This window comes from Oryx dammah, unplaced genomic scaffold (genome assembly GCF_014754425.2).
Source record: "Oryx dammah isolate SB20612 unplaced genomic scaffold, SCBI_Odam_1.1 HiC_scaffold_25, whole genome shotgun sequence".
Lineage (NCBI taxonomy): Eukaryota > Metazoa > Chordata > Mammalia > Artiodactyla > Bovidae > Oryx > Oryx dammah.
This window is the reverse complement of record NW_024070209.1, coordinates 10,863,402-10,876,121: the sequence shown is the minus strand read 5'-3', so window position 1 is coordinate 10,876,121 and position 12,720 is coordinate 10,863,402. Positions and strand designations below refer to the sequence as shown.

Sequence of the window (12,720 nt, the reverse complement as noted above, 5' to 3'; positions counted from 1 at the left end):
TTCAGCTTCAGCATCAGTTCTTCCCATGAATATTCTGAGTTGATTACTTTAGGATTGACTGGTTTGATCTACTTGCAGTCCAGGAACTCTCAAGAGTCTTCTCCAATGCCATAGTTCAAAAGCATCAACCTTCTTTATGGTCCAACTCTCACATCCATACATGACCACTGGAAAAACCGTAGCCTTGACTAGATGGACTTTGTTGACAAAGGAATTTCTCTGTTTTTTAATATGCTTTCTAGGTTGGTCATAGCTTTTTTTCCAAGGAGCAAGCGTCTTTTAATTTCATGGCTGCAGTCACCTTCTGCAGTGATTTTGGAGCCCAAGAAAATAAAGTCTATCACTGTTTCCATTGTTTCCCCATCTGTTTGCCATAAAGTGATGGGAACGGATGTCATAATCTTAAGTTTTTTGAATGTTGAGTTTTAAGCTAGCTTTTCACTCTCCTCTTTGACTTTCATCAAAAGTCTCTTTAGTTCCTCTTCACTTTTTGCCGTTAAGAGTGGTATCATTTGCGTATCTGAGATTATTGATATTTCTCCTGGCAATGTTGATTCCAGCTTGTGCTACATCCAGCCCAGCATTTCACATGATGTACTCTGCAGTGGTTAAATAGGTTAAATAAGCAGGATGACAATATTCCCTGAAATGAAAGAAAGAGATAGATGTTTGAAATATACTCTTTGGGACTAGAGACACTGTAAAATAGTAACAAGGTTCCAGTTACATTTGAGAGTAAGTTCTGTGAAGACAGGTACCATGTCTGTTTTTAAAGACATTTATATCAATATAAAGTATAAGATGTTATTTTTATATTCATTTAGAGACATTTAAATAATGTATACACTACTAATACTTAACTTTCAATAAAAGCAAAAAGCCATGGGGAGAGAACAGGCTGGAATTTTTAAAAGAAGATGAGAAGTTACAGCCAAAAAATGGCAGAGAAAATTATAGCAGGAAAAAAAATAGCAGCATGAAAAATTTTGCCCTGTGATAAAAACAACAGAGTTTTGGCAAAACTTTATAAAAAACTTTTCCAAAACTCTGGAAATAAACCAAAGTCTTGTAGCCTTTGCAGTAAGCATTTATTGAAGGAAAATGTCTGAACCTTGATAAGAATAGTAAGCTTGTGACATTTTAATTTACTGTATTCTCATCCCCACACTCAGCTCAATGAGAATCTTGAAAAATATCAGCCTATAGTTCCAGGACTAGAGGGAGTAGAACAGAGCTAGTCCTCTTTCAAGACTCCACTCAAAAGGCTTGTCTTTATTTGACGTTACTCAGAGCTGTCCAGTGTGTATGAGCCTCCTTTAAAGGAAACCTGAAGATGAGATGTCTACAGATAGTTTGAAAACCATTGACATACTCCTAGGACTCTAGAAGACTTACACATGTGCACAGCCTGTGTGCATGCTCAGGAAAGACCTGAGACTTTTAACCATTGCCTGCCCTTAAGGCTGTGGACAATAAGAAAGGAAAGGCTAAGGCAGAATTTTTAACTTCCTACCCTCAGTATTGAAGGCTCTGTGCACATAATCCCTCAGCAAAGACAGATTTATTGTTTATAGATGTTTAAGGATACCTGTATCTTAGCTTATCACTAAGCTAGTTGAGTAGGAACTTCAGTAGAGTTTACAGAATTAGTTTAGAAAAGTTACTTTAAAAAATAGCATAAGTCACAGTATGTTCAAAGAACTAAGTGAAACCATCTGAAGAACTAACGGGGGGCCTCTCTGGTGGCTGAGTGGTGAAGAATCCACCTGCCAGTGCAGGAGACAAGGATTCGATCTCTGATCTGGGAAGATCTCACATGCTGCAGAATAATTAAGACCCTGCCCCTGAGCCACATCTACTGAGCCTGCGCTCTAGAGCCCATGAGCCACAACCTGCTGAGCCCACGTGCTACTGTTTAAGCCTGCATGCCCTTAGAGCCCGTGCTCAGCAACAAGAGAAGCCACTGCAATGAGAAGCCCATGCACTGCAACTAGAGAGTACCCCCTGCTCGCCACAGCTAGAGAAAAGCCTGCACAGCAAGGAGGACCCAGCACAGCCACACATAAACAAACAAACAAACAGTTAACAAAGAATTAAAAGAAGGTATAAGAACAGTGTTTTACCAAATAGAGAATATCAGTAAAAGAGACAGAAATTATGAAAATCACCAAACAGAAATTCTGCAGTTGAGAAATAAAATAACTGTGATGAAAAATTCACTAGAGAAAACTCAATATCAGATTTTTACAGGCAGAAGAATGAATCAGTGACTTGGTGAAGATAGGTCAGTTGAGATTATCCAGTGTGAGAAACAGAATAAAAAAAAGAATGAAGAGAGGTCAACAGAATCTCAGAGTCCTATGGAGTACCCTCAAGCAATCTGTTATACACGTAATGAGAGGAAGAGAGAGAAAAAGACCGAAAACGTATTTGGAAAAATAATGGCCCCGGACTGGCAAATTTAAGGACTCCTGTTAATCTGTGCATCCAAAAACCTCAAGGAAGTCCAAGCATGATAAACTCAAAGAGACCCATGTCTGGATACATCATAAGCCATCAAAAGACAAAGAATGTTAAAGCAGCCAGCGTGAGTTATGTACAAAGTCTCTTAGTGAAGTGAAGTCGCTCAGTCACGTCCGACTCTTTGCGACCCCATGGACTGTAGCCTACCAGGCTCCTCCTGGGATTCTCCAGACAGGAATACTGGAATGGGTTGCCACTTCCTTCTCCAGGAGATCTTCCCAACCCAGGGATCGAACCCAGGTCTCCTGTATTGCAGGCAGACGCTTTACCATCTGAGCCACCAGGGGAGCTCTAATAGCTGATGTCTCATCAGAAGCCATACAGACCAGAAGGCATTACAATAACATATTCAAAGGCTGAGGGAAAAAAACCTGCCTACCAAGTATTTTGTACCCAGCAAAACTTCAAAAATAAAGGAGAGATTAAGACATTCTCAGATACTCAAACAAAAATTGAGACTACATTGCTAACAAACTGACTGACAGAAAATACTAAAGAGATTTTTCAAGATGAAATAACTCAAATAACCTAAATAGTAACTCAAATCCAAAAAATAGAGTAATAATGAAAAAATAGAGTAATAATGAAAATAGAGTAATAATGAAAAAATACAGTAATAAAAGTAACTACATAAGTTACTACAAAGACAGTAGAAAGGTATTTTTATTTGTAGTTCCTTTTTCCTCCTATATGATATAAAAGATAAACGCAAAACAATAATTATAAATTTATGTTATTGGACACAAAATGTGTAATGCTATTACTTGAGAAAATAGCATAAAGAGGGGAGGGGACAGTTACAAAGGAGAAAAGTTTATATATACTATTAAAATTGGTATTAATTTAAATAGATTGTTGATTTATATTAACATGTGAATGTTAATTCCCGGGACAATCACTAAGAAAATAACTTTATATATAGTAAAAGTCATCATAGGAATTAAAATGATATACTAATAAATAGCTATTTGACACAAAAGGGGCATAGTACAGAAACTGAAGAGTAAAAAAAAGCATGCTGCTGCTACTGCTGCTAAGTCGCTTCAGTCGTGTCCAACTCTGTGCGACCCCATAGACGGAAGCCCACCAGGCTCCCCCATCCCTGGGATTCTCCAGGCAAGAACTCTGGAGTGGGTTGCCATTTAAAAAAAGCATAGAACATTGAAAACAGTAGAAAAATAGCAGACTTAAATCCTACAGTTTTAGTTACTACATTAAATGTAAGTGGATTATACTTTGATAGGCAGAGATTGACAGATTGGCTAAAAAGACATAATTTAACTGTATGCTGTCTACAGAAGCCTCACTTTATTTTTTTTTATTGAAGTATAGTTTATTTACAATGTTGTATTAGTTTCAAGTGTAGAGCAAAATGATTCAGTTTTACCTGTATATATTTTTGCAGATTATTTTCCGTTATAGTTATTATAAGATACTGAATATAGTTCCCTGTGCTATACAGTAGATCCTTGGTTTTTTATCTTTATATATAGTAGTGTGTATCTGTTAATCCCAAACTCCTAATTTAGCCCCTGTCCCCAGCTTTCCCTTTGATAACCATAAGTTTGTTTTTTTACATCTATGAGTCTATTTTTGTTTTATAAATAAGTTTGTCTGTGTCATTGTTTTTAGATTCCACATATAAGTGATATCATATTATTTGTCTTTCTCTGAAAAATACCCTATTTTGGTAATTCCCTGGTAGTCAGTGGCTAAGACTCAGCACTTTCACTGCCGTGAACCCAGGTTCAATCCTTACTCAGGGAACTGAGATCCCACAAGCCATGCAGTGAGGCCAAGAAAAAGAGACTCACTTGAGATTCAAAGATAAATTAGTTAAAAGTTAAAGGATGGAATAGACTATGCTCTGTAAATAATAGCAAAGGAGGGCTAGAGTGTCTATTAGGAGACAAAATAAACTTCAAAACAAAAATTGTTATTAATGACAAAGAATGTCATTTTATAATGATAAAAGAGTGAATCCATCAAGAAAATAGAACAATTATAAAATGTATATGCACCTAACAGCAGAGTACCAAATACATAAAACTAACAGAACTGAAAAAAAACACATTATTAAAGGGAGAAATATTTCAAGCCAATAGCAGAAGGTCATATATTGTATAATTCATTTACATGAAATTCCCAGAATAAGCAAATCCATATAGACAGAAAGTAGATTAGTGCATACCAAGGGAATGGTAGGGGATGGGAAAATAGGGCGTAACTCCTACCATATGGAAGATTTCTTTGTGGGGGACAAAAATGTTCTAGAATTAGATATCAGTATGTGAAAGTACTAAGAACTACTGAATTTTACACTTATTCTAATTGGTGAATTTTCTGTTTTGTCTCAGTTTAGATAAGGGGGGCAGCAACGATATAAAGGAAAAGACTGTGTAAAGCTGTAAAGATTTGGTAGCAGGCGTAAAATATATTGTTCAGGCAGGAAAGGATGGAATTAGCATGGTGGAAGTTAAATTAGTGATGCAGACAAATCTGAAAAAGTCTCTAAAATTACAGAGGAAAAAGAAGAAAGTGAAAATGCTGTGAGGGACTGTCTGGTGGTACAGTGGTTAAGAATCTGCCTGCCAGTGCAGTGGACGTGGTCTGATCCCTGACCTGGGAAGGGTCCACGTGCTGCTGGAGCAGTAAGCCCCTGTGGCACAGTTGCTGAAGCCTGCACACCCTCGAGCTGGCAGGTGGCACCTGCTGAAGCCCGTGTGCCTGGAGCCTGTGCTCTGCAACAAGACAAGCCCGCGCACTGCAAGGAAGGGCGGTCCCCACTCACTGCAGCTAGAGAAAGCCAGCCGACAGCCGCGAAGACCCAGCACGCCCCACAGCAAGGAAGAAGATGCTGCAAAAGATGAGGAGAGACGTAAGAAACAGAGCTGAGTCAACCAAACCAAGAATTTTACCTGTAGCTGAGGAAAAAGGTAATATTCAAAGGCTTAACTGAGGAAAACATCCCTCTCCTAAAAAAGGGAACACTGAATGCAGATTGAAAGTTATCATAAAAACCCGGCAAAAATCAGTAGAAAGAGACTGAGATACATACCAGAAAAAGATTTTTGAGTATTAAAAGGGAAAAAAATCCTATAAATATACAGTTGAAAAAAGAGAACAGAATTAAATCTGATATCAGGCTTATTTGAAGTGCTAAACGTAAAAATAATGGAACCAAGTCTGTGTTTACTGAGAAAATTATATAATTCAAGGATTAATAAACCCAGTGCATATTGATTAAGCAGTGTAACAGTGAAAAGACATTTTCACATGTATACAAGAGCTAAAAAGTATATTCAACCTCTGTGCCTTCTTGAAAAATTTACTTGAAGACTCATCCAGCTGAAGAGATGAATCAAAATGAAGAATTCATTACAGAGAAATAAAGCTGAAAATGACTGGTGGTGAACTTTGAAGTCAGTTTAACACAACACTCATCTAAATAGAAAATTTAGTTACACAGTGAAGGGAAAATGTCAGAAGTTAATTTTAGAATGAAAGGCACAAAAAGAATAAACAGTTGTATTTTTTGTCTTTAAGAGACTAAAGAGGTTTCGTTTTATTCATGACTTGGTTTTCCAACTAATGATGCTAAAAGCACAGCCAAAAAAATAAAAAATAAATTGGACTTTAATAACATAACTTTCGCTACCCCAGAAAAATTATCAGCATAGTAAAAAGTTTGCTCACAGAGTTGAGAAAAAAAATTGCAGTTCTTATATATCTGATAAGAGTTAATATCCTTAATGTCTGAAGAACTCTTACAGCTCAACAACAACAACAACAACAAAAACAGTCTCATATTTAAATGAGCACAGCATCTAAAGAGACATTTCTCCAGGAAAGATAAACAGATGGCCAAAAAGAACGTGAAAAGATGTTTTACATCATTAGTTATAAAGGAAATGCAAGTGAAAACTGTGAAGAGATACCCAGTAGGATGGCTGTTATGAAATAAAAAAGAACAAGGATTGCAGGAATATGGAAAATTGAAACTCTTTGGGTATTGGTAATGGTAATGGTATAGCAACTATGGAAAACTGTGTAGTGGTTCCTCAAAACATTAAACATAGAATTACTGTATGATCTAACAATTGTACTTCTAAGTATGACCCAGTATTCCTGACAGATACTTTATAGGTGCTACGTTTATAGGGTTCTGCAAAATAAACATGTCCCCTCTGATTATGTTCAAGTGGGGAGGTAGATAGGAACAAATAGATAGAAATAAGTTCATAAATTACAAATGATGCATTAAGAAAATAAGGGTTCTAAGAGGATCCAGTTTAATTTTAGGAGCTCATGAAGACCTTGCTAAAGAGATCTAGAAGATATAGGTAAATTAAGCAGACAGAGTGAGGAGTGGAAGTGCTCTGGCCAGAAGGAACAATATGGACAGAGCTCCAACCAGGAAGTTTGATGCATTTGGCAAATGAGAAGAAGGCAGTGTGGGTAGAGCAGAGCTGTGACTAGCGTTGGTTAAAGATAGGTAGGCTCAAGATGAGGCAGCGTTGTGTGAACTATATTAAGGCATTTGAACTTTCTTCCAGTTGGCAATTACGGTTTGATTTACATTTGTAATTTTTTCATGCTGCTACGTGGAGGATGGCTTATGAATGAAAGTAGGGAGTCAAGAAGTGGAAATGAGGATACTAGTTACCTAAAGGCTGTTGCAGTAGTCATTATCAGAAAGGGTAGCATCTAGGCTTAGAGTGATGATGATAGAGATGGCGAGAAGTGGAAACATTCAACTTATTTTTTAGGAAATAGTTCCTCCTGGACTTGGTAATAAAATATGGAGAGTGAGGGAGAGGAGGTTAAAAAAGAGAATGCTTTCTAGTTTTCTAGAATAAGCAACTAGGTAAAAAAAAAGGTGACATTTACTGAGATGGAGAAGCCTGAGGAAGAAGCAGATTTGGGAAAGATGGTCAAGATAGCTGCTTTGGACATGTTAAAAATGAGACTTCTGCATCCATGTGGAGATGTTAAATCTGCAGTTGAATTTAGACAGAGTTGGTTTACAGATGTGTTTGTATGCAAGTGTATTACATAGAATATGGCACATCATAAACATATGCTGTTTTTTATGAAAACATCCAGGTGGGTGTAAAGATTCCAAATCTCCTGTTAGAGTTCTGGGCTCTCTTCCTGTCCCAAACATTAATCTGTACTTATTTTGATACATTTTACAACTGAACACAGATGCAGGAAAATAAGTATGCATACACTCAATGGCATATATATATTGTGTGGCTGCACTCTCTTTCAACTGCCTCTTGGCTCCAATGAGGTTGATTCTCTTTTATATATACTTAATGGCACCCCACTCCTGTACTCTTCTTGCCTGGAAAATCCCATGGACGGAGGAGCCTGGTGGGCTGCAGTCCATGGGGTCGCACAGAGTCGGACACAACTGAGCGACTTGACCTGCACTTTTCACTTTCATGCATTGGAGGAGGAAATGGCAACCCACTCCAGTGTTCGTGCCTGGAGAATCCCAGGGACGGGGGAGCCTGGTGGGCTGCCATCTATGGGGTCGCACAGAGTCGGACATGACTGAAGTGACTTAGCAGCAACTGGCCTCAGGAACTGTATTCTTCCCCACCTCTGAAGCTGACATAATCACCTCTCTTGGAGAATAAAGGGAAGTTGTGGGAAAAAAAACCTCATGTACAGTTTGTGTTGTTCCATAATACAGAAAAACTTTTTTTTTTTTTTTAATGAGGAAAGGAAGTCTTTTTCTAATTTTGCCACCAAATTCTTGGCTTTCTGTGCATTGATGCCCAACAGAAGTATAGACAGTTTTGGAGGAGGAGTGAGATGGCTTTATTCTTTCATTGTCCAGCAAAGGGGAAAAGACAGCAGGCTATTATGTTAAGAACTATGCCCCTTTTCTTTGGGTAGTAGGGAGAGAATCAAAATGAAGGTCTTGCATTTTAAAAAATGTATCTGTTTGTTTGCTTTTGGCTACATCTTAGATGTGCTGTGTGGGCTTCTCTCTAGTTGTAGCCTGTGGGCTCAGTAGTTTGCGGCCCAAGGGACCAGTTGCCTCAAGGTACACCGCTTCCCCATGGCTCAGACAGTAAAGAATCTGCCTGCAATGCAGGAGACCTGAGTTTGATCCCCGGGTGGGGAAGAGTTCCTGGAGAGGTGAATGACCACACACTCCAGTATTTGTGCCTAGGGAATTTCATGGACAGAGGAGCTTGGTGGGCTGAAGTCCGTGGGGTCACAGGGTCAAACTTGACTGAGTGACTTACACTTTCACTTTCATGTGGGATCTTGTTTTCTGGACCACATCACCTACATTGGAAGGTGACTTCTTAACCACTGGACCACTGGGGATGTCCCTTGTATTTTTTTTGTTTTCCTTTGCAAAATTTCAAAAAAGGCCACAGATGACATCAGGCAGCTCAGCAGCTGGGCCTGCCTCTCCCTCAAGTTATTGATCCTAACCTTTTTGGAATGCAGAATGCTACTGAGTGTAGGGGGAGAAGAATGCCAGGTGCAGAGTACAATTCATATGGAGTCAAAGAGTAATTAGCTTTGTTTGGCTTTGTGAAGGAGAAGTCTAGCTGCATGTGTTCGTAGTGACAGTAAAGAATAAGCCGAGATTGCTCAACTTTTTCAGGCCTGTTTATGTTGTTTCCCCAGCCTGTTCACTGTTTCCTTATTTTCCTTGTTTATCAGGAAACTCCTATTTTTATTTAAGAAAAGTATCATTTCTATTTTTGCTACAACAGTTTCTCCCCCAAATGCTGTAGAGGCTAGTTGTGTCCTAAGTACTAGAATCTGAAGCTCAGAAGAAAGGTTCCAGCTAGAGGTACATATTTGTTGGTCATCAGCATACAGTTCTATACATTGGTGATTGGTGAGTTCATCCAGGAAGAGAAGAGAACCCAGTTCTGACCCCTTCAGGAACTCTAACATTGAGAGTTTTAGTTGAAGAAAGGACAATGAGGATTTACCTGAAGGATAAGGGAGCAAATAAAAGAAAGTGATGCCACAGAAGTAAAGAAAAGCTCAATGGACATACAACCCAGAGGGCTTAATAGGATTCTTGCAGTCTGTCCTCATGACATATTTATACTGTACTAATGGACTGATATTTGTGGTGGTGGTGGTGATTTAATCACTAAGTCACGTCTGACTCTTTTGCGTCCCCCGGGACTGTGGCCCATGAGGCTCTTCTGTCCGTGGGATTTCCCAGGCAAGAATACTAGACTGGATTGCCATTTCCTTCTCCAAGGAATTGCCCGACCCAGGGATTGAACCTGCATCTCTTGCTTGTCAGAAAGATTCTTTACCACTGAAACACCTGAACTGATACATACTTAGCTTTTTTGGCCATTTACCTTTTCGGTGATTACAAAATGCATGACATATGGAGTATCAGATAAGAAGGAAAAAAAATTTTCTGTAGAAGATAATTCTGTAGTTACTACAAACTCTTATATATCCAGATATGTTCTTTTGCCTCTTCTTTGTGACATGGGTAAACTTCTAATCAGTTCCTATATTAGTGGACTTAATGATGAAATGTATTTTAAAAGAAAAAAAAAATCTTACATTCAAATCTTACATTTATCACATAAAATTTTCCTTATAATATTTTATATTACTTCAGATTAACCTTCCTAAAATGTGACTGATTGTATTTCCCTTTATTATTACCCCCTTTAGTTTGGGATTCTATGCCCCGCTGAATTTTGTCCCAATTACTTTTTAATATCTCCCACCACTCTCTTTAATGTCTGACTACAAAAGTATCTGATTTTCTTATTTACTGTTTTCCTTGTCATTGCTAATGCCATAACCTCTGCCTAAAATGCTTTTGTCTCTTCCTTCCTCTCCATATTTCAGAAAGTCCCTACTTGCAATCTGTTCCTCCTCGTCTGAAAAGATTTCTGAGCTAGAATTTGATCTTCCTTCTGAACTGATATTCTGCTTTATATGTCTCCTCTTATGTCATTTGCTTCTCCACTATATTGTTGCAATATTGTACATTTCTGACAGCTTCAGTTTGACTGATGTCTCCTTCTAATTACCCTATAACATTCCCATGGTAGTGCCTTTTTTACAGAAGTGGTTTAAGAGGTAATTTTTTTTTGTTTTCCTTTAAATTCATATCTGTACTTATGTTAACTGTACTACTTTCCCATTTTTCTGTAGGATCCAATGATGCCATTGCTCCAGATTTCCCGGCGCAGGTGCTAGGCACAAGGGATGATGACCTGGCAGACACTGTTAACATTAAACATAAAGAGGGCATCTACAGTAAGAGGGCGGTAACTAAGGCATCCTTGTCAATGGGGAAAAAACCCTTTCAGAAAGATAATGCAGGTGACTGGAGTGGCTTTGTGTATTTTGTGGCCTTTTTTTTTTCCCCCCGTATTCATCCTAAGTGGGAGTATTGTCCTTTCTTTTTTTTCTACTTCATTAATGCGAACTTTTCTCCTAGGTGTTTTATTGGGTATGTACAAGAAGGAAAATATAAAATCTTTTTAAATGCTTCAAATTTTTGAAAACAATAAACTTTAGTTTCACTATGGAAACTATATCGCAGCTTTTAAAATGAAATTGTATCCAATTAAATGCTTTAAAGACTAAAATCCATAGAAAGTCTTAATTAAAATGCTTCATGAATTTATCTGTCAGATGGTATAAATATCTCATCAATTGGATTCTGCAGGAAAGTCTGTGGCTTACATGTTTTTTGAATTTTTTAAAATTTTGCTGCCAGCATTTAAAAATAAGATTTTGGGCTTCCTTTGAAAAGTCAGACTATCTGGTTGCACTCAGCTTGTGTTCCTTCTTGGCAATAATCAGTGAACCCTGGGGCATGACTGTCCTCTGCAGAAAGGATGTACATTCTTCTGTTTGCATCTGTCCACATGAGTCTCAGACTCACGAAGACTCAGTCTGCTTCATGCCTCAATCTTGGGTATTCATTCTTATTCCCAGATAAAGGCCCCAGCGTTTTATAAAAGCTTTTAATCTTTAGGAATCTCCTTGATTTTTTTCTCCTCTGCATCACTGATATTGTGCTTCTTTAATTGATACACAGAAGTATTTATTAAATGAAAATTCCAGGATCCACTGAAAACTCTACATGTATACTTACATATGTTACTTTGTTACATTTATAGTTTTTTATTCATGTTTATAGCTATTAGCCAGATAGGAGCTACTAATCTGGGGGCAGTATTCGAACAAGGGCTGCTGGCTCTATGTTCTAGTTTTGGCATAGTGTTAATGATTTCCTGTGATGGTGTTAGTGCTTTTATGAGGAAACCAAATGAAAGGCTGCTTGCTAAAGTGCAGACATTGTTCCAGATAACTTTTTGTTGCATTCAAAAGCATTTTGAGATCTTTTGAAATGAGATAAACTTGTCTGCCAGTTAGCACTGAGGCTGCCAAGTAAATAAAAAGGCAAATATTTTTTCAAAATGTAGTTCATAAATGAAAACTCTCATATGCTAGCTATATACTAGTGGCAGTTTGGTTCATATAGGTAACCCTGTGATCCCACTGTTAGACACTTGTGAAGAAGCTGGATATGCAAAAACTGACAGGAAACAAAAAGTGATAGACTAAGGGAACTCCATTAGAAGTCTGCACAATGAACTTACTAACTGAACTTACCTCGAGGTTGCATTTGGTAAGGATGTTGTGTTTGAAATAAAGTTGGGCTTTGTTACCTGAGGGACCCCTGTAACTTCTCGCTTCTTATAGGGATCATCTGTTACTATTATTGTTGGTCTACTTCAGACTTAACATCCTAAGGGAAAGCCCTCCTGATTAACCATGGGAGAAGTCCAGCCTTAGAACCTCTTGCTTTAAAGGGTTAAGAAGAATAGGGAGAAGATACCTGCTCTAGAAAACTTTTGTATACCAGCTAAGTGAACCCATTAAATATATCAGAAATAAAAATCTCAGAATGATTGGAATATAAAAGTAAGAAAATCTGATAGGAAATAGAACGTAAAAAGAAGGGAAAAGAAAAAAAAAAAAAAAAGAATTCAAGATTGACTCCAAAGGGTCATCATCAAAAAACAGGTGTTCCATACAGAAGATAGAGAAGGTAAAAAAGCAGAAATCAAAGGACTAGTATAGGAATAGATCCCAAAAGTGAAGGATATGAATTTTCATATTAATAGGAACTATTATGTACATAAAAATCCACATCAA

At 37.8% G+C, this 12,720-nt stretch overlaps 1 protein-coding gene and 1 long non-coding RNA gene across 6 annotated transcripts in view; both read left to right on the top strand.

The window, feature by feature from the left end:
* Window positions 1-12,720, top strand: part of ALMS1 (ALMS1 centrosome and basal body associated protein) — a 183,995-nt gene that overhangs the window by 122,052 nt on the left and 49,223 nt on the right. For 4 of the 5 annotated variants that reach the window (XM_040223844.1, XM_040223841.1, XM_040223840.1 and 1 more), the window contains one exon: window positions 10,702-10,872. The exons of the other annotated variant lie outside the window; for it this stretch is intronic. In XM_040223844.1, coding sequence (XP_040079778.1) covers window positions 10,702-10,872 — 171 coding nt within the window. The remainder of the gene's footprint in view (window positions 1-10,701; window positions 10,873-12,720) is intronic. 5 annotated transcript variants of the gene reach the window in all.
* On the top strand, window positions 2,018-2,885 carry LOC120851265. The gene is made up of 2 exons (XR_005718274.1): window positions 2,018-2,616; window positions 2,813-2,885. It is a non-coding gene; the product is annotated as an uncharacterized LOC120851265 (long non-coding RNA).